The sequence below is a fragment of the Castanea sativa genome, chromosome 7, assembly GCF_040712315.1.
Source record: "Castanea sativa cultivar Marrone di Chiusa Pesio chromosome 7, ASM4071231v1".
NCBI classification, from domain to species: Eukaryota; Viridiplantae; Streptophyta; class Magnoliopsida; order Fagales; family Fagaceae; genus Castanea; species Castanea sativa.
Window position 1 is genome coordinate 13,824,920 of NC_134019.1, and position 19,054 is coordinate 13,843,973.

The 19,054-nt window shown below is 35.4% G+C and overlaps 3 protein-coding genes and 1 long non-coding RNA gene across 4 annotated transcripts; 2 read left to right on the plus strand and 2 right to left on the minus strand.

Moving 5' to 3' along the window:
• The first annotated feature begins 1,624 nt into the window (after positions 1 to 1,624).
• Positions 1,625 to 3,185, plus strand: LOC142644011 (uncharacterized). Its single transcript, XM_075818702.1, has 2 exons — positions 1,625 to 2,006; positions 2,059 to 3,185. Exons 1-2 carry the CDS (start codon positions 1,625 to 1,627, stop codon positions 3,183 to 3,185), a joined length of 1,509 nt encoding a protein of 502 aa, XP_075674817.1.
• A 530-nt stretch (positions 3,186 to 3,715) lies between these two features.
• LOC142644012 (uncharacterized) lies at positions 3,716 to 4,258 on the plus strand. The gene is made up of 2 exons (XM_075818703.1): positions 3,716 to 3,938; positions 4,032 to 4,258. Exons 1-2 carry the CDS (start codon positions 3,716 to 3,718, stop codon positions 4,256 to 4,258), a joined length of 450 nt encoding a protein of 149 aa, XP_075674818.1.
• Positions 4,259 to 5,254: 996 nt separating this feature from the next.
• LOC142642340 (uncharacterized) lies at positions 5,255 to 7,385 on the minus strand. The gene is made up of 3 exons (XR_012845644.1): positions 7,283 to 7,385; positions 6,791 to 7,161; positions 5,255 to 5,389 (listed from the first exon to the last, which is right to left on the minus strand). It is a non-coding gene; the product is annotated as an uncharacterized LOC142642340 (long non-coding RNA).
• Positions 7,386 to 10,836: 3,451 nt separating this feature from the next.
• Positions 10,837 to 13,050, minus strand: LOC142644013 (uncharacterized). The gene is made up of 2 exons (XM_075818704.1): positions 11,614 to 13,050; positions 10,837 to 11,505 (listed from the first exon to the last, which is right to left on the minus strand). Exons 1-2 carry the CDS (start codon positions 13,048 to 13,050, stop codon positions 10,837 to 10,839), a joined length of 2,106 nt encoding a protein of 701 aa, XP_075674819.1.
• Between the last annotated feature and the right edge of the window lie 6,004 nt (positions 13,051 to 19,054).

Below are 19,054 nucleotides of genomic sequence, written 5' to 3' on the forward strand. Positions count from 1 at the left end.
AGCTAGATAGATAGCTCGACACTTGCGGACCTATGGACAGCTACTCGACAGCTTCTCGACAAATAGCTATCTAACGAGATTTAATGAGGCTCGACACCTGCTATCTATTGAGGTATCTATCGAGGTTACGAAAATCAGATTTTTCAGATATGATTTTTGGGCCAGGCTTATGTATTTGTGTAGGGTTTCTTTTCTCACAACCCTAGACATATATAAGGCTTATTTTAGAGGCCGTCACATAAGAGAATACAAGGAGAAAACATGCAAAAGGTGACCGAAGCCTTATTTTCTCTGAAAGAAGTTACTGCGTCTTTGCGCCTTAGGATTTTGTAACCAAGTGCTTCTTGATCTTCATTGTTGATGAAGTGAAGAACTTTGCAGCCAACATTCTTTTTTCTCAAGTTGGTGAGTGAGTTACGTATTGGGATTCGTGCAAAGGAGTTAGTCACGTATTGGGATTCGTGCATTAATGGGCGGCGTTCATATATTGAAGAGTTCAGAGGTTCTGAAGCTGTAGAAGGTTTCTACTGTAAGTTCGTCTACGGGGATTGTAGAGTCTAGGGACAAAAGTTTTGTACTAGATCTGAAACTTCTCTTCACTATAGTGGATTGCTTTTCGCGAAGGTTTCCCCTCAGGCTTTTTACTGTGAAACTGGTTGGTTTCATTGGTTTTCTTGGGTCATCATATCTTGTCTTATTTATTTTTCCGCTACACTTAGTTTTGACATGATTTTGATTGTTGTTTGTTTTAACAAGTTTATTCATAATAAATCTAACTAACAACTTGGGTTTAAAACTTGTTAATTCTATCAACCGGGGTCTAAATTTCCCAACACTTTTGGGCGGAAATATTTTATTTGGCTATTAGTGCTAACTATTTTTGGTTTTTGCTGAAGGTGGTTAATGAGCAAGTTCATCAGATACCTATGATGATGAGCTTTATCCCCTCACCCCTGCACTTCAATCTTCGATGGGACTTCAAATTTGCACTTCACGATCTTCAATCAACAGGTTGGACTTCAAAAATTGTGGGTGGATGGGGCACAAGGAAGAAGCTTGTGCATACACAACTAGGGCTACGGAGGTTCATGGTGAAAAGGAAGAAGAGAGGAAAAGTCATACCATGAAAGAACATGATGCCCCTACTGAGGAGGCATATGGGCCATGGGTTTTAGTTTCATGGAAAAGGAATGTCAGCAGAAAAACTAAGAAAGAAACAGCCCGACAAGACCAAATTGGAATGGGCCACCAGTCAATTGTCAATGTCCAAACTCCAAGCCCAACACCTCATGCGTCTGATCCATCCTTTTGCTATGATAGGGACAAAGCACATAATGCCAAAACCCCATCCCAAGATAGTGCATCCGTTGCAAATCGCACTAAGTCCCTAAAGCCTAAAGACAAACCCTCTTCTCAAGCCATTGTGTTGACTAACACAAGCTCCATCTAGAATCAGAAAGCTAAACACCAAACTTGAGGTAACCTTGGATCCAAGAGAGGGCAATATCGACACCTCTCTGAAGGTAAGAATGGAAGTAAAATCTCCTCGACCCCCCCAAATCAAGCTATCACTGTACTATCCAAAATAGCCCCTAGCCATATGCTATTCACAGCGGGAGGATCAATGGAGAAACCTTCTGCCACCTCCCTGGAGAAAATTTTGCTCACACAAGAAGAAGCAAAGATGAAGGAAAAAATTTTGGGCAATGTTGAGACCCCACAAGGACTCACTGCAGTCAAGGTTCCCTTGAGGGATATATCCAATCATAAGACAAGCTTTGAGGAAGGAATGGAAATGATGGTGGCTTCGGCTATCACAAATGTCTCTAATGCTTCCCTGAAAGGCATTGATCCTAGACTCAGAGCAAGCTATAAGGGGGAGGAGGAAAACCTAGGTCCAGATCACGAACTAGATGAATGTGCTCCAATTCAAGTAGAAGTAATTCATGAGTCTCCACTGGCGAACTCCAATAAAGAGACTGATGAGATGCTCTATGACAATGAAGGTACTTCTAACACCTTCAATTGATTTGCCCTTTGTAATGTTATCTATGATAGATATGAACATTTTAATTTGGAATTGTCGGGGTGCTCTTAACCCCTTCTTTCAAAGTATTGTTAGGGACATGGTTCAGATTCATCACCATGCTGTTATGATTGTGACTGGGACCAAAGTTAGTGTACTGCGAGCTAAAGACATTACAGATAGGCTCCTATTTGATGGGGCAATTCACGCCAATAATATTGGCTTTACAGGTGGTTTGTGGTTGCTCTGGGACTCTGCCCAAGTGGAGGTTAATGTATTATCTTCCATAGAGCAAGAAATACATGCCATAGTGAAAGATTTGTCTTTGAATGCTTCTTGGATGTTATCTGTTGTCTATGCCAGCCCAAGGTATGCGGAGAAGAGGCTATTATGGGACAATCTGACTACTATAGCTGGTCTCCATTCTTTGCCTTGGGTTATAGTAGGCAATTTCAACAAAATTCTGCTTGGTGAGAATAAATTTGGGGGGAGACCAATTGATGTCAATAGGGCTCTTAAATTTCAAGAATGTCTAAATGATTGTGGAATGATTGATTTGGGATTCACTGGTCCTAAATACACTTGGTCAAATCATCGCCCGCTAACCCATCTTATCCAAGAGAGAATAGACAGAGTTTTTGCGAATACTGAGTGGAATGTTCTTTATCCAGATGCTCAAGTAAAACACCTAGAAAGAACTCATTCTGATCACAGTCTGGTTATTTTATCTCTTAACAACAGCCCTACTACCAGGTTCCCTCGCCCATTTCTCCAACCGAAGTGGCTCTCCCACTCCACTTTCCCTGGAATTGTAAGGGAGGCATGGGTTAGACCTGTTACTCTACCCAACGCCATCTCCTCCTTTATTTCAAAAGCTAAAGCTTGGAATAGAGACCAATTTGGAAATATTTTCCATCGTAAGAGGAGAATATGTGCTAGGCTTCAGGGCATTCAAACTGCATCGGGAGTTAGGCTGAGCGAGTTCCTTATTGACCTTGAAAAGACCCTTAAGGCTGAACTTGAAGAAATTTCCAAACTAGAGGCTGAATTTTGGAGCATGAAAGCTCGCACACTTGGGTGGTTGAGGGAGATAGAAATACAGATTTCTTCCATAATTCAGTGCTTGTGCGGAGAAGGAGGAACCGCATTTCTAGCATGAAGGATAGATTGGGTAACTGGCTTAATGATGAGCAGGATGTTGTATCATTCATTAGACAAGGGTTCATGGAGTTATTTACTTCTTCACAGGTTAGTGTATCTCTCGATGAGTGGCATCCCCCCTTTTGGCAATGTACCTTGAAGAATGAAGAGATTGAAAGGCTTGATCTCCCAGTTAATGACATGGAAATCTTTGCTACTCTTTGATCCCTTAAGCCTTACAAAGCGCCTGGACCAGATGACCTACATGTTGGTTTTTTCCAACGTTTCTAGCTTATTGTAGGGGATTCGGTCAAAAGTGAAGTGAAAGAGATATTCCACTCAAGACGAATTCCTGAATATCTGAATAGAACTTTGATCACCCTTATTCCTAAATGCAAAAGCCCTAAGACACTCAGCAATTATCGGCCAATTGGTTTATGCAACTCAGTGTAGAAGGTGGTAACTAAGATTATTGTTGGCTGTATTCGCCCTCTGTTGGCTGGGTTAGTATCGCCTCTATAAACTGCCTTTATTCTCGGGAGGAAAGGAATGGATAATGCGATCATTGCTCAAGAATTAATCCACTCCATGTCAAACAAAAAGGACAGAGTTGGAGTGATGGCCATCAAAATAGATTTGGAAAAGGCCTATGATTGCATCGAATGGAGCTTCATCAGAGATACATTAGCTTTGTTCAAATTTTCCAAGCATCTCATCTCCTTGATAATGAATTATGTATCTTCTTCATCAATTTCTGTTCTTTTTAATGGAGGTGCTTTTGAGCCTATTCTCCCTTCCAGGGGCATATGACAAGATGATCCCCTCTCTCCTTACTTGTTCATACTATGCATGGAAATCCTTGCAGCCCTTATTATTGAAAAATGCAAAGCTAACCTTTGGGATCCAATTACTGCCTCCAGAGGGGGTATTGCCTTCTCTCATATCTTTTTTGCAGATGATCTTATGTTATTTGCTAAGGAAGATAGGAAGAATTGCATGGCTGTAAGAGATGCCTTAGACACCTTCTTTGCTTTATCGGGCCAAAAAATCAGCAATGAGCAATCCCGGGTGTTCTTCTCCCCCAATGTCTGATAACACTGTAGGAATGAACTTTGTGAAATCTTAGAGTTCTGGTCCACCCCATCTCTTGGGAAATATCTGGGATTTCCGATCAAGCACACTTCCATTCCTTAGGCTTTGGGGTTATAATTGAGCGGATGTAGAGCCGTTTAGCAGGATGGAAATCACATCTTCTCTCCTTTGCAGGGAGACTTGTCCTCACCTAAGCTACTATTTCAACCATACCATATTATACAATGCAGTGTGTAGCTCTTCCCCCCAAGATCGCCCAAAGCATAGACAAGCTGCGTTGGAATTTTATATAGGGTTCCACAGAGATTAAGAAAAAGCTGCATTTGGTAAATTGGAGGAAGATTACCAAGTCAAAGAAAGAAGGAGGGCTGGGTTTGCAATCAGCCAAGGAAAAGAACACTGCTCTTTTAGCCAAACTTACACTACAACAAAAATGGACTATAGTGACAAAACCTTTCGTCACAATATGTCCTTATTTCGTCACCGAATACATATGGTGACGAAATAGCATTCGTCACCTTAGCTCCGTCACAGAATGTATAGGTGACAAAAATGTTTCGTCACCAAAAAAAAAAATGATAGGTGACGAAAATGTTTCGTCACCAATAAAAAATGACAGGTGACAAAAGTTTTTCGTCACCTAATATTTTCGTCACTAAACCTTATTTCTAGTGACAGAATATTTCGTCACCAAATGTATTTTTTTTCCAATTTCAATAGATCAGGTGACAAAGTTTTGCGTCACCAATCATTTTTTTTTTTTTTTTAATTTCAATAGATCAAGTGACAAATTATTTCGTCACCAATTTCTGCTTATAGTCAAATATGGCAACAAAAATTATTGTCACCAATTTTATTTTTTTATTAATATTCTTTACATTTACTTGTCATTACATTAACCTGTTCATTTCTAACCAAATCCATAAAAATAAATAAAATAAATAAAATAAAAAACATTCATTCATTAAATCCATAAATAAAATCCATACAATCTAAAAATGCAATAAAGATGTTCACAAAGTAATTACAACCATTTACATACAAATAATGTCTTAGCTTCCAAACTTTACAGAAAATTAATTGAGTTCAAGTAGTCCCACAAAAGCTATCTTTTTGCCACCAATCCCAAATCTACACAAGTATCAAGGAAAATACATTAATAACAAACTAGACTGCAAACCCATATCCCTAATAAGATGTACTACAACAACAACAACAACAAAAAGATTATTATTAGTAAGACAATGCAAAAAATATCCACGAAATACCCAATAACAAACTAGACAAAATAAGCATAATGCAAAATCATATGAAGCCAAACTATCAAATAAAGAAGACCCACAACATTCTCATCAAATAAAAACCAAACCTACATTACAAACTATGGACAAATCATAAAGAATGCAGAAAAATCTCAATTTAAAACAAAACAAATAAAGTGAAATCCAAAACAAAAACTCAACCACCATCATAAACACAAACCCACCCACCACAACGAATAAAAAATCTAGCCAACACTATTAAAAAAAAAAAACTAGCCACCACCATTAAAAAAAAACCACGGCCACCACCAGAAACAAAAAACCCACCACCACCATTAAACAAAAAGCATAGCCACCACTCATTAACACAAAAATCCAGCCACTACCATAAACAAAAAACTCAGCCACCACCACAAATAAAAAACCCACCACCACTATTAAACAAAAAACACAGCCACCAACATTAACACAAAACTCAGCCACCACCATAATCAAAAACCCCAACCACTACCATTAAACAAAAAGCACAGTCACCACCATTAACACAAAACCACCACCATTAACACAAAAACCCCAACCACTACCATTAAACAAAAAGCACAGTCACCACCATTAACACAAAAACCCAGCCAGTACCATAAACAAAAAACCCACCACCACCGTTAAACAAAAAACATAGCCACTACCATTAACACAAAAACTCAGCTACTGCTATAAACAAAAAACCCAACCATCACAATATACAAAAAACTCATCACCAACATTAAACAAAAAACTCGGCCACCACCATAAACAAAAAACCCACCACCACCATTAAACAAAAAACACAGTCACCACCATTAATACAAAATCATAGTTACTACCATAAACAAAAAAAATTCAGTCATCATAATAAACAAATAACCCACCACCAACATAAAACAAAAAATCCAACCATCACCATAAACACAAAAACCCAACCACACAATAAACAAAAAATCCAGCCACCATCATTAACACAAAACCCACCACCACCATTAAACAAAAAAATCCAACTACCACCACAAACAAAAAACCCACCACCATCATTTAACAAAAAACACAATTATAGCACAATTGTGCTACGGTACTCTCATACATATAAGAGGTTACTATAGCACAGTTGTAAAAATGTTTATAATTGAGAGACAGTGTAATACTTGTTTTTGTGTTTTTATGCTAAAATATAGCAACATAGACCATATACAAGCCCCAATACTAATGCTCTTAGGTAGGCAAATAAAACACTAACCAGGATGTGTTCTAGTTAGTAGATGAGCTCCCCCCACTGCCACAAATGTCACTGTCACCCTTGCTCCTCAAATATTGTATGATGCAATCCATCTTCTCCTCCAGCCTGAAGTTTGCATCCTGGAGCTCTTCTACTTGACCCTCCAGCCTGTAGTTTGCATCTTGGAGTTCTTCTACTCGACCCTCGAGTTGTTGAGTATACTGAGTTGAGGAAGATAAAGCAGGCGTCCTAAGAGATGAGGAAGGCCTCATGCCAAGTCCCTTTACATAGCCAGATCTCGGCTTAAGAACCATCATAGATATCTCCTCTTCAGTCAAAGGCTGTGCTTCAGGAGTGCTACAATGCTCATCTTGCACTCTCAACATCTCTTGCTATCATTTTAAATAATAGAAACCATCAGAAATATATATGTTCTAGTTTTGCAAACATATATAGAATAAAAATGAATATATTCTAGTTTTGCAAACTCAAGGCATATACTAATATACATACATATGTATGTTCGCAATCAGGGTGTACCCACTGTTTTGTCTTTGAATTGAAGTGGGTATCATAGTAGACTTGTGCTAGCTTAGGAATATGACCTCCATTTTTCCGTCTCTGATTATATGCTTTTCAATGTTAGAAGACAAGTTAATTAATTACAACAAGTAATATACTAAGCTTTTGAAAAATTGAAATAACACACCGCCTCATCCACCCTAACTGCAAACGACTTGTTTCCACATCTATGAATGTGTTTGTCAACCGTTCCCTCTTTATTTCTGTTTCTAGCATTTCTTGCTGAGACTTTCTATAAAGAATAAAGACCAAGAAAATATTAGAGTTTTGACTTAAGTTATATATATATATATATATATATATATATATATATATATATATATATATATATACATAGATTACAATATAAATCTACTCCACCTTCCAAATAAATATTAATCAAACAAATTTGATAGAACGAATAATCTAGTAGACATGACACCATAATAAGATCTACATAAAATATTACTCCAATGCATATATAGATAGGGATTATGTAGGTGAAAGGTGAGAACATACTTCACTTGTAATTAAAATTTTCAAAGTATTAATTACCAGCCAATCTTCATCACTCCACTTTCCATCAATGAGTTCAATCCATTTTTCTCGTGTGACATTTTTTGGTGGGTGGTTTCTTGCATATGCGTTTCCTTCATCCTTCACAAGTTTCTTATATTTTGCGAACAACTTGTTGTAGTGGCTGCTCAATAATCTACCACACTTTGTATTTAGAGATTTGTTCACAAGTACAGATTCTCCTTGTATATCAAATTGATCCTGCAAAGTGAGGTATGTATAAAGAAAATATCATTCATTGAATTCAATATGCTTAGTGACAGCATCAACAATACACTATAAAATACAACATAAAGAATAAAGCAATGTAATTAAAACAACAAAATTAAGCTCATGGACAACTATAAACATTTAAAATACCGCCACATTTTGAATGATCGCCTCTTTTTCACTGCTATCAACATTCTTCCAACTATAAACATTCATAGTGGACAAGTTCGTACGCACTTGTACACCAATTTGACTAGCAAACTTCCCTGCATGTTCACCAACAGGAGCACAAAACTCTGGGGCAATGCGGACCGGTAGCTTCCCATATTTCTCAACAAGTGAACTAAATATAGTGTGATTATGAAATCAAGTAATGGAACTTAAATATCTCACCATCCGTGGTAGACGGTGTGCCCACAAGCTGTGCCTCAACATTAGTAGAAATTTGGGCAAGAGAATCTCCACCAAGATGCGTGCTCGATGATGGGCCGATATGTTGGATTGCTGGTGTAGATTCCTTATGCTTATAACGAGTCATCTGTATCATGCGAAAGTATATAAAAATATCTAAATTTATTACAAGTTAAGATATAAACAAGTTATTTCATCATTTAAAATATCTTCAATCAATGATTGTCATTGATCATTCCAAACACAATATTACAAAGTATCTCAGGCACCAAATCATGTATATAATACCTCAGAATCTCCACCGAGAAGTTGACTCGATAATGGACCCTTATGCTGGACTGTTGGGGTAAATTTCTCACGGCATGAACGAGTGCTACGTCCTGGTGCCATCTGTATCATACCAAAATATGTACAGATTTTTAAATTCATAAAAAAAAAAAAAGTTATTTCATCACAATATTAAAAAGTATGAAGTATTGCATACACCAAATCATATATATATTACCTCATTATTTAAAGGACTAGATAACTCATCATCACCAATAGCTGGTACATAGTTGTCGTCATCTACCTGAACACTTACTCTTTTTCTTCCCATATTTCCAGATTTAGGCAGAAAAGTTGACAAATGCCTCAATCCCAAAGCATTTATTCTCTCTTGGTTTTGCTTGATTCTTTGTGCTCTTTCCATCTCATATTCTGTTATTTTATTATGAGTATCTTTGCGCTTTTTGGCCATTTCTGCAACTATAAATTTACATAGAAAATAAAATATAATGTCTATTCATTACAAATTCTTCCCAAGTACGAAACATAAATTGGAACATCAAATAGAAATATAAATGAACAAATAATAGGGAATCAAAAATTATTAAACACAAGCTTCCATATATAAAGGAAAAAAAATGAAATCTACATATCATAATCCATATCAGGATCCATATCAGAATCAGGAATGCTATGCACTTCATCTTCATTGTTATCTCCTTGCTCTTCCAAATCTTCTAGAATATTCTCAACTTCAATACCACCGTTACAATATTGAACATTGTCTTCAACATCGATAGGGACAACATCGCTAATGGCTTCTTGTTGGAATGCTTCATTAGCTTCTGTTTGATCATTAGATTCTCCATCACCCACTTCTGGCACATCAAACACTCCCCTATATTGTACGAATTGCACAACATGCCAAGGTTCACCCCATTTGGTATCACGAAGGTAGAAAACTTGTTTCGCCTGACTAGGTAATATGAAATGGTCATTTTGATACCACCGACTTTGCACATTAATACTTGTGCAATGTGTCTCAGTTCGTATCGTTCTCCTTCGACCAATCTTATTACCAGTATTGTACCATTCACACTGAAACAAAACAACTTTATATTGATACATATACTCCAATTCCCAAATTTTGCACACATGACCATAGAAGTCATGTATTTGTCCATCATAGTCCCCTTCTGTAGATACACCGCTATTCTGGGTTACATGACGATTGTCCAAGTCTTTTGTATGAAACCTTACACCATTGACCATGCAGACCGAGTATTCTTTCATTAGCAACTTAGGACCATTTGCTAATGACCACATTTGTTTTGTAACTTCTGATGAGTCGTTCTCTTTCAATCTATAGATCTATAATGACATGCAACATGCGACATTAGTAGTGAAAAAACTATCAAGCAGCTTAGTACTATTTAATGTGTCACAAGATTCAAAATTTCTTACACATTTTTTGAACCACTTAGGAAACTCTCGTCGTTGTATTTGAGTTATGTCTTCTCCAGTTGGATTATGTAATGTGTTTTTGTGTTCACTATTCAAAACAAGTGATTTGTATTCAGCTAAGAAATGCAAATAATATTAAAGACAATTCAAGCATAATCAAAATATGACTTCACATACTCTAAATACGGCTCCAACTCGGGACAATTGTATAACAAATACCATTGAGCAATATCACGCAATTCACGTGACATCCCCACATCATTCTGCCTAGATCCGGTGGGTCGAGCTGTTTGTGAGAAAATCGTCAACCCATGGCCATATTCACCACAATCTGCATTTCTTTCCCTTCGATTATGCACGGTTTCAGCTCCATCAAGATATAATGACGAGAAAGTAATACACTTTTTAAGAATGTAAGCCTCTGCAATTGAACCTTCTGGTCGAGCTCAGTTGGAAACATATCTTTTCAACGTTCCAAGAAACCTTCAAGGAATGAATTGGGAGTATGACTACATACGCAATATAATTTGCTTTAAAAAATAAACATTCGGCAAACTATAATTAATGGATGGAGAGAATTACCTTTCAATGGGATACATCCATCTATATTGCACTGGTCCTCCAAGAATGGCTTCACGAGGTAGGTGAACAGCAAGATGAACCATTACATCAAAGAAGGCTGGAGGAAAATACTTCTCGAGTTTGCATAGTATGAGAAGTATACGTCCTTCTAATTTCTCCAAGTCGCTCTTCCTTAAAGTCCTAGAGCATAAGTCTTGAAAGAAACTACCCAACTCAAACAATACCGTACAAATGTCCTTATCAGCAAAACCCCGCATCCCAATTGGAAGAATTCGTTGTAATAGCACATGACAGTCATGGCTTTTCAGATTTAATAGTCTACCATTTCTTGTGTTCATCGACCTTGATATGTTTGCTGCATAGCCATCTGGATATTTGACTGATTTCAAAAATTCATAAAAACCATCCCTTTCTTCAGGATATAATGAAAAGAAGGCATGAGGCTTGTCAAATGATCCATCAGGACGTTCCTGGAGATGCAAAACACTCCTTATGCCCATATTTTTCAAGTCCTTGCGTGCCTTGTCTGTGTCCTTGTTTTTCCCCTCAATTCTCAACAAAGTTCCAAATGTACTCTCACTAATATTTTTCTCAACATGCATGACATCAATGTTGTGTTTAAGCTTCTTATTCCTCCAGTATGGTAGCTTGTATAGGATACTTTCCTTTGACCAATTTGGTTCCCCAATAATTGGACATTTTTTCTTGTTGTTTGGATCCTTTCCCAAAATTATATTTGGCATTTGGTCTAATTGCTCATTTATCTTTTCCACCGGTAACTCCAATGATCTCATCCGTTTCTCAATTTTACCATTGAATGAACAACTCCTTCGCCAAGGGTGGTCCATAGGCAAGTAGGCTCGATGGTTAGTATATCCAATTTTACTTTCCAATGTCTCTGAATATGGTTCATCATTGCAAGTATAACAAGCATGATAACCCTTTGTCCTCCACCCAGACACATTACCGAATCCAGGATAGTCATGTATTGTCCACAACAAAGCGACACGCATCTGAAAATGCATACCACAAGATGCATCGTAAGTGTGTGCACCCTCTTCCCACAACTCCTTCAACTCATCCACCAATGGCCTCAAGAAAACATCAAGCTCATTTCCAGGTTGATTAGGTCCAGGAATAAGTAAGGACATCATAAAATAAGGTTCTTTCATAACTAACCAAGGTGGTAGGTTATAGGGAATGAGTATGACAGGCCACATACTGTAGTTATTGTTCATATTCCCAAAAGGGTTAAAACCATCTGTAGCCATCCCTAACCTCACATTGCGAGGTTCTAGGGCAAACTCACGATGTTTCAAATCAAACTCCTTCCACTCTTGACTATCAGCTGGATGCCTTAATATCCCATCATTCACACGTTTTTCTATGTACCATCTCATGTCTTCAGCTCTTTTTCTAGACATGTATAATCTCCGCAACCTAGGAGTCAATGGGAAGTAGCGCAATACTTTTTGAGCAATCTTCTTACCACCTGTTCTATTATCCTTGTATCTAGGCGTCTGACACACCGGACATTTATCAAGGTTTTTATTTTCCTTCCAAAAGAGAGCACAATCATTTTTACACGCATGAATGTGCTCATATGATAAGCCCAAGTCGCGTAATATCTTCTTTGCTTCATAAGTTGACCTTGGAACCAAGTTACCTTTCGATAAAAGCTTACTCAACAAGTCTAGTATCATGTCAAGCCCCTTATTACTCAAGTTGGTTGTTACCTTCACATTTAGCATCTCAATGACAAACTTCAAAAGAGTGTAATCTGTGCAACCTGGATACAGCTCATGCTTTGAATCACTAAACATTTTATCAAAATTACGCACTTCCTCATCTTGCTGGGTTGTATCTCTTGGTTCCCCTCTAATTCGATCCTCCACCAAGGCATCAATACCATCCAGATGATCATTGTCTAGCATTTCTTCATCATCAATGTGCTCATTTAATTCACGGGGTTCTCCATGATAGTACCACTTAGTATAATCTTGCATAATCCCACGATGAAGCAAATGAATTTGCACAATGTGAGTAGATTGTTGATAGCAATTCAAACAATCAATACATGGGCACAGAATTTTTCCACTTCGGTCCACAACAGCCATTGCAAAAGTAAGAAATGAATTCACCCCATCAATATATTGTTGACTTAGTCTGTCTCTAGGTGTCTTACCAAGTGTCATCCAACTATTATCCATATCTGACCACACATACAAGGTGAATGTTAAGTCATCAAGATAATGAAATGTCATACATAACGTTTTCTAACATCTAAACCTCCAATATACTTTGGAGTGACACATTATACCAAGAGTCACAATTTCATTCTTACAATCCTTTATTCTTAGTCCAAAAAGAATTAAAAGTTTAAAAATTGATAAATACTTTATACATTCAATTCTAGATATACTTCAAAACTTAGAAAATATACACAAAGAAATCAACACTCCCAATATCAACTCAACCGCCAACAAAATATGGACCAATATGTGTCCAGGTGAGCATAGCGCATGTATGTGTGAGTAGATTAGAAGTAGAATATGGGTGTTGTGACTCTGTGATGGTGTGTATATTGTGTACAAAAAGTGTAAATAGAGCTATAGAAAAATGAAAAGAGGAATTTCGGGTTTACCCAGCTGATGCCCTCTTTGTTGTTTTTTTTTTTTTTTTTTTGGTTCTCTTTGCTTTGATTATTGCTGGCTGTGTTGGTTTCATCTGTTAATATTTGGCTGAAAAGAAAACGCAGAGAAAAATGTTTTAGATTCAAGCAAAAAAAAAAAAAAAAGAATCAGAAAATGAGTAAAGGAAAGAGAAAGAGGAAGCCCATTTAGCATATGTTTTTTTATTTATAAATTCACTAATTAATTAAGACCTAATTAAAAAAAATTAATTTTCTTGCATGAGAAAGTGAAACTACTTTGTGTGTGTATATATATATATATATATATATATATATATATATATCTGTGTGTGTGTGTGTTAAACACTTGAAAAATTAGAGAGTGGCCCAGTTTAAACTATTCAAGTACAAGGACCTGTGGTCCACCTTGATTTTGCATTTAGGTACCCCACAACTACAAGACTAAGCCAATAAGCCTAAAACAGCACCAAATATTGGCTATCCAAAACCCAAAACACAACATTTCAAGCAAAAGAACAAACAAGCAAACCACATATAGATAGTAGGTAAGCCAAGAAATTGGGTGGATAAACAAGCATATATGAGAAAACCTAAATCACAGACAAGATGAACTAAGCAACAAATCATATATTGGCAAAACTCACGTGTTTTTAATAGCCACAACTTCTTCCAATTGCTTCCCCTTGACCCACTTAGAAGCTGAAAATTATGATAGAGAGCAATTAGAACAATCCCTTGCAATAACAAAGGCCACACAATGCCATGAAAAAAGGACAATAAGCTAAAGCATAACACAAACGGCAACTTCCAAAAACTTGATAAATCAATTAAAGAGACAAATATTTAAAAGCAATTTCTAACTCTAGACCAAGTTTCAGATATTTTCTATGACCACTTATCCTAAGTAAAACCAAAAAAAAAAAAAAATATATATATATATATATATGTAAATTTGGATATCTAACCGCAATATTTTTTACTTTTTTTGACAAAATTTTTGTTTTTTTTTGGGCAGTTTATGTCATTTTTTTTTTCAGTTTTGTAAGTATTAATTGGTGTCTTTTTTTACTTTTTCTGACAAAATTGTCTTTTTTATACTTAACAAGCACAAAGCAGCGCTTGTTAACATCTCTCTCTCTCTCTCTATATATATATATTTATATATTCTTTCCTTTCTGCAAATATTTATCCAAGTTAAAGGGTGGCTGTAGTTTGGGCATTGAGTATATATTAGCCTAAAAAATGAATGAGGATGAAACCCAAAAATATCCTGAATTTACAAATTTCGCAAAAACACCATGAAGAAGTAGAAACTCTCTAGAATTTGACTGAGTCCAAAAGCAAGCATGGGTCCCCACTAATTAAGAACTGAGCAAGGACATATATATCCTGAATTCACTAATTTCGCAAAAACGCCATGAAATAGACACTCCCTCTAGAATTTGACTGAGTCCAAAAACAAGCATATATGGGTCCCGCTAATTAAGAACTAAGCAAGGAAAATGTGGAAGCACCTATACTCACACTCACACCTATCTTATACATCTGTTGCTTATTCTTCTTTCCTATTTAACAATTGGTATTGAATTATCAATAAGTATTTAAATTGCCATTCATTGCCATTCTATCAGTTTCCTTTTTATGAATTTTCTTTGGATAAGTAAAAATTTTATTGATATGAGAAGCATCACAACTCAGGTACGCTAGAAATTGTACTTGACTATAGTTTCCATTACACAGGAAGTGTATTTGAGTTCAGCTTGCTTTTTATTAATTTTGAAATGGTTTGCAAGACAAGGACACAACAAAAATAACCTTCTTTTCCATCTCATATATAATTACTTGTAGACATTTCAAGGTTCAGAAAACAAGGAAATATCATCTTGATTACGATATAATTTGCTTTACATTTCATAAATGTCAAATCTGAGTAAAAGGATGTAATGTTCATGTCCATAATAGTATAGAATATATCAGTAATCAACAAGTAATTTAGCTTAAACTATCAAAGTTGTGAACATTTATAAGTGATTTCAATGTTTCACATAAACATCAGTGTTGTTTTCAACATTGTCTTCTAGTTGTCAACTTTTAAGCACGGCAACTAGTAAGATGCATGACAAAAATAGTGAACGAAGGGAGAATATTAAGGGAAATAAGAACTAGGGGAGGGTATGACAGAGAGGGAGAGAGAGAGTGAACTCTCAAGTCTCACCTCTTAATGTCCTCCAAGTGTTATGTATCCCCCCCCCACCCCCCAAAAAAAAGAAAAAAAGAAAAGTCTCCTTGGTTTTTTTTCCCCAAAATATTGATGATTGCTTGACACAATGACCAAATAAGACCAAGACCAAGACCTCTGATTCAACCAAAATAAAAAAGACCAAGAACTCTGATAAACAATTCATCTCTTATGAAATAGGTAAAGTCCTCCCGGTGCACACTTAGCTAAAATTCCCTCACACAACTACCACAAGTGATAGGACACGTAAGGTTCCTTATTAAAATAAAAACTTACAACCCCACAGTATATGAGAACAAATGATTTTTTTTTTCTGACACTATTGCTTGAGTCTTTCTACAAGGGGCCCATGCTCATCTATTATATGATAAGTCTACACCATAAATTATGACAGAAAACCTTTTTTACAACTTTGACAAGAATTGCATAACGAAGCCAAGAAACCACAAAATTACCTCCAACACATTGGCTTTGTCAACAGAACAAAGTTTACCACTCCGCTTCCGAGTAGTCTCAAATGCAACACGGGCAATGCGATCAATCTGATATGCATATAAATTACAGGTTAAAACCCTTTATTTCAATCATACAAAATTTTTATTGTTTATAAAATTTCATCATACGAAATTATTCAGGATAACTAAGGAAGCAAGACATCTAAGGAAACTAAGATGAATTTCCATTATTTTATTTTAATTTTTGATATGCAAACTTGAATTTCCATTAACACTAGCAGACTGCCAAAAAAATAGTGCACAGATTTAGCTTATTTGTTAGAACCCTAAACAAAACTGAAATACTCTGACCATAAAATTTTTAAAAACAAAGACTTTAAAATTTCCATATAATCAATAGGGAAAGAATCTATTGCCTTCTTCAATCCCAAAATCTATGTCCTAAAATCATCACCCTCTCTAATCCCAAAATCAATGAGAGAGACAAGATCGATGAGAGAGAGAGCTTACCAGTCTTTTTGAGAGGCTGAGAGGCGTGAGTCTGTCTATGAGAGGAGAAAGAGTAACGGTATTTTGTTTACCGTAATTTTTTACCGTATAAAAATGAGCAAGAGTGGTACAACATTTAGGTTTCTTAGGCTCTTCCTCTAAGATTTTGCCACGTAATTTTTTTCTTATGGAAGAGAATATATTTTTAAAGTTATGAAGTCACATGAAAAAATTTAAAATACTATACATAAATTTTATTCAATAAAAAATAATGCAAAAAAAAAATCCAAAAAATTTAGAACCCGCCTGAAATTTGGGCACGGCGCAAAAAGGAAATAAAAAAAATTCACTACGCGCTGTTTACAAACTGAAGTTACTGAACCTCTAACTTTAGATTACAAACTATGCGCTTCACTGCTTTGCTAGTCTACCAGTGCAGCAGTGATATTTGTATACACAAACAGTCAATGAGAGCCACACCTTTGTTTTTTAGTTTTTAATATTGAATGAATAGGAGCCACACAAGTTTGACATCTTTTAAGCCTTTAGATTTTGTTTTACTTCCAACACTGTACGTTATAATACTTTCTTCTTCTTTTTTCTTTTTTTTTGGTTAAGTGTATATTATACTACGTACTACTATTCAAAAAGATTTATATATATATATATATATATATTACCACTACTACTTCATAATTATGATTTAGCATTGATATTCACAAAATTTAGTTTTTTTATTCTTCTTATGATAATTATTATTAGAAAAAACATTAGTAGTTTTAATTAATTAAGTTAATAAATTTAAACACATTTTTTATGCGTTATTATAAATCACAAAAACTTGAATTTAGACAATTGATTGATGACATGTATGTTAATCTTTGATCACCTTTAAAATTTGTGAGCATAAAAAGCATAAGAAGATAATGTAATCTAACGGTAGATTTGTCAAAATTCACATTGAATTAAAAAATATAGAGCAAGGTTCAAGTTACACCTAATGTAACTCTAAAAAGTGTTACACCACCCAATAATTTATTATTGAATTCATATTTTGGAAATCCAACCGTTGGATTACATGTTCTATATGTTCTGAATATGCATGCCAATTTTCATGTCAATCGGGTGTAATTTGCTATTTGACTTTAAACTCATCTATTATGAGTTATTTTAAACGACAAAAACTTGAATTTAAACAATTGGTTGATGACATGCCTATTAATCTTTGATCACCTTTAAAATTTGTGAGGATGAAAAACACATGAAGATAATGTAATCTAACGGTAGATTTTTCAAAATTCACATTGAATTAAGAAATATAGAGCTAGGTTCAAGTTACACTTGATGTAACTCTAAAAAATGTTACACCACCCAATAACTTATTATTGAATTTATATTTTGGAAATCCAACCGTTGGATTACATTTTCTATATGTTCTGAATATGCATGCCAATTTTCATGCCAATCGGGTGTAATTTGCTATTTGATCTTTAAACTCATCTTTTAAGCGTTATTTTAAACTACAAAAATTTGAATTTAGACAATTGATTGATGACATGCCTGTTAATCCTTGATCACCTTTAAAATTTGTGAGCATGAAAAGCATATGAAGATAATGTAATCTAACGGTAGATTTGTCAAAATTCACATTGAATTAAAAAATATAGAGCAAGGTTCAAGTTACACCTAATGTAACTCTAAAAAGTGTTACACCACCCAATAACTTATTATTGAATTCATATTTTGGAAATCCAACCGCTGGATTACATGTTCTATATGTTCTGAATATGCATGCCAATTTTCATGCCAATCGGGTGTAATTTGCTATTTGATCTTTAAACTCATCTTTTAAGCGTTATTTTAAACTACAAAAATTTGGATTTAGACAATTGATCGATGACATGCCTATTAATCTTTGATCACCTTGAAATTTTGTAAGCATGAAAATATATAAAGATAATGTAATCTAACGGTATATTTGTCAAAATTCACATTGAATTAAGAAATATAGGTCTAGGTTCAAATTACACTTGATGTAACTCTAAAAAGGGTTACACCACCTAATAACTTATTATTGAATTCATATTTTGCAAATCCAACCGTTGGATTACATGTTCTATATGCTCTTAACATGCATGCCAATTTTCATACCAATCGGGTGTAATTTGCCATTTGACTTTAAACTCATCTATTATGAGTTATTTTAAACGACAAAAACTTGAATTTAAACAATTGGTTGATGACATGCCTATTAATCTTCGATCACCTTTAAAATTTGTGATGATGAAAAACACATGAAGATAATGTAATCTAACGGTAGATTTTTCAAAATTCACATTGAATTAAGAAATATAGAGCTAGGTTCAAGTTACACCTAA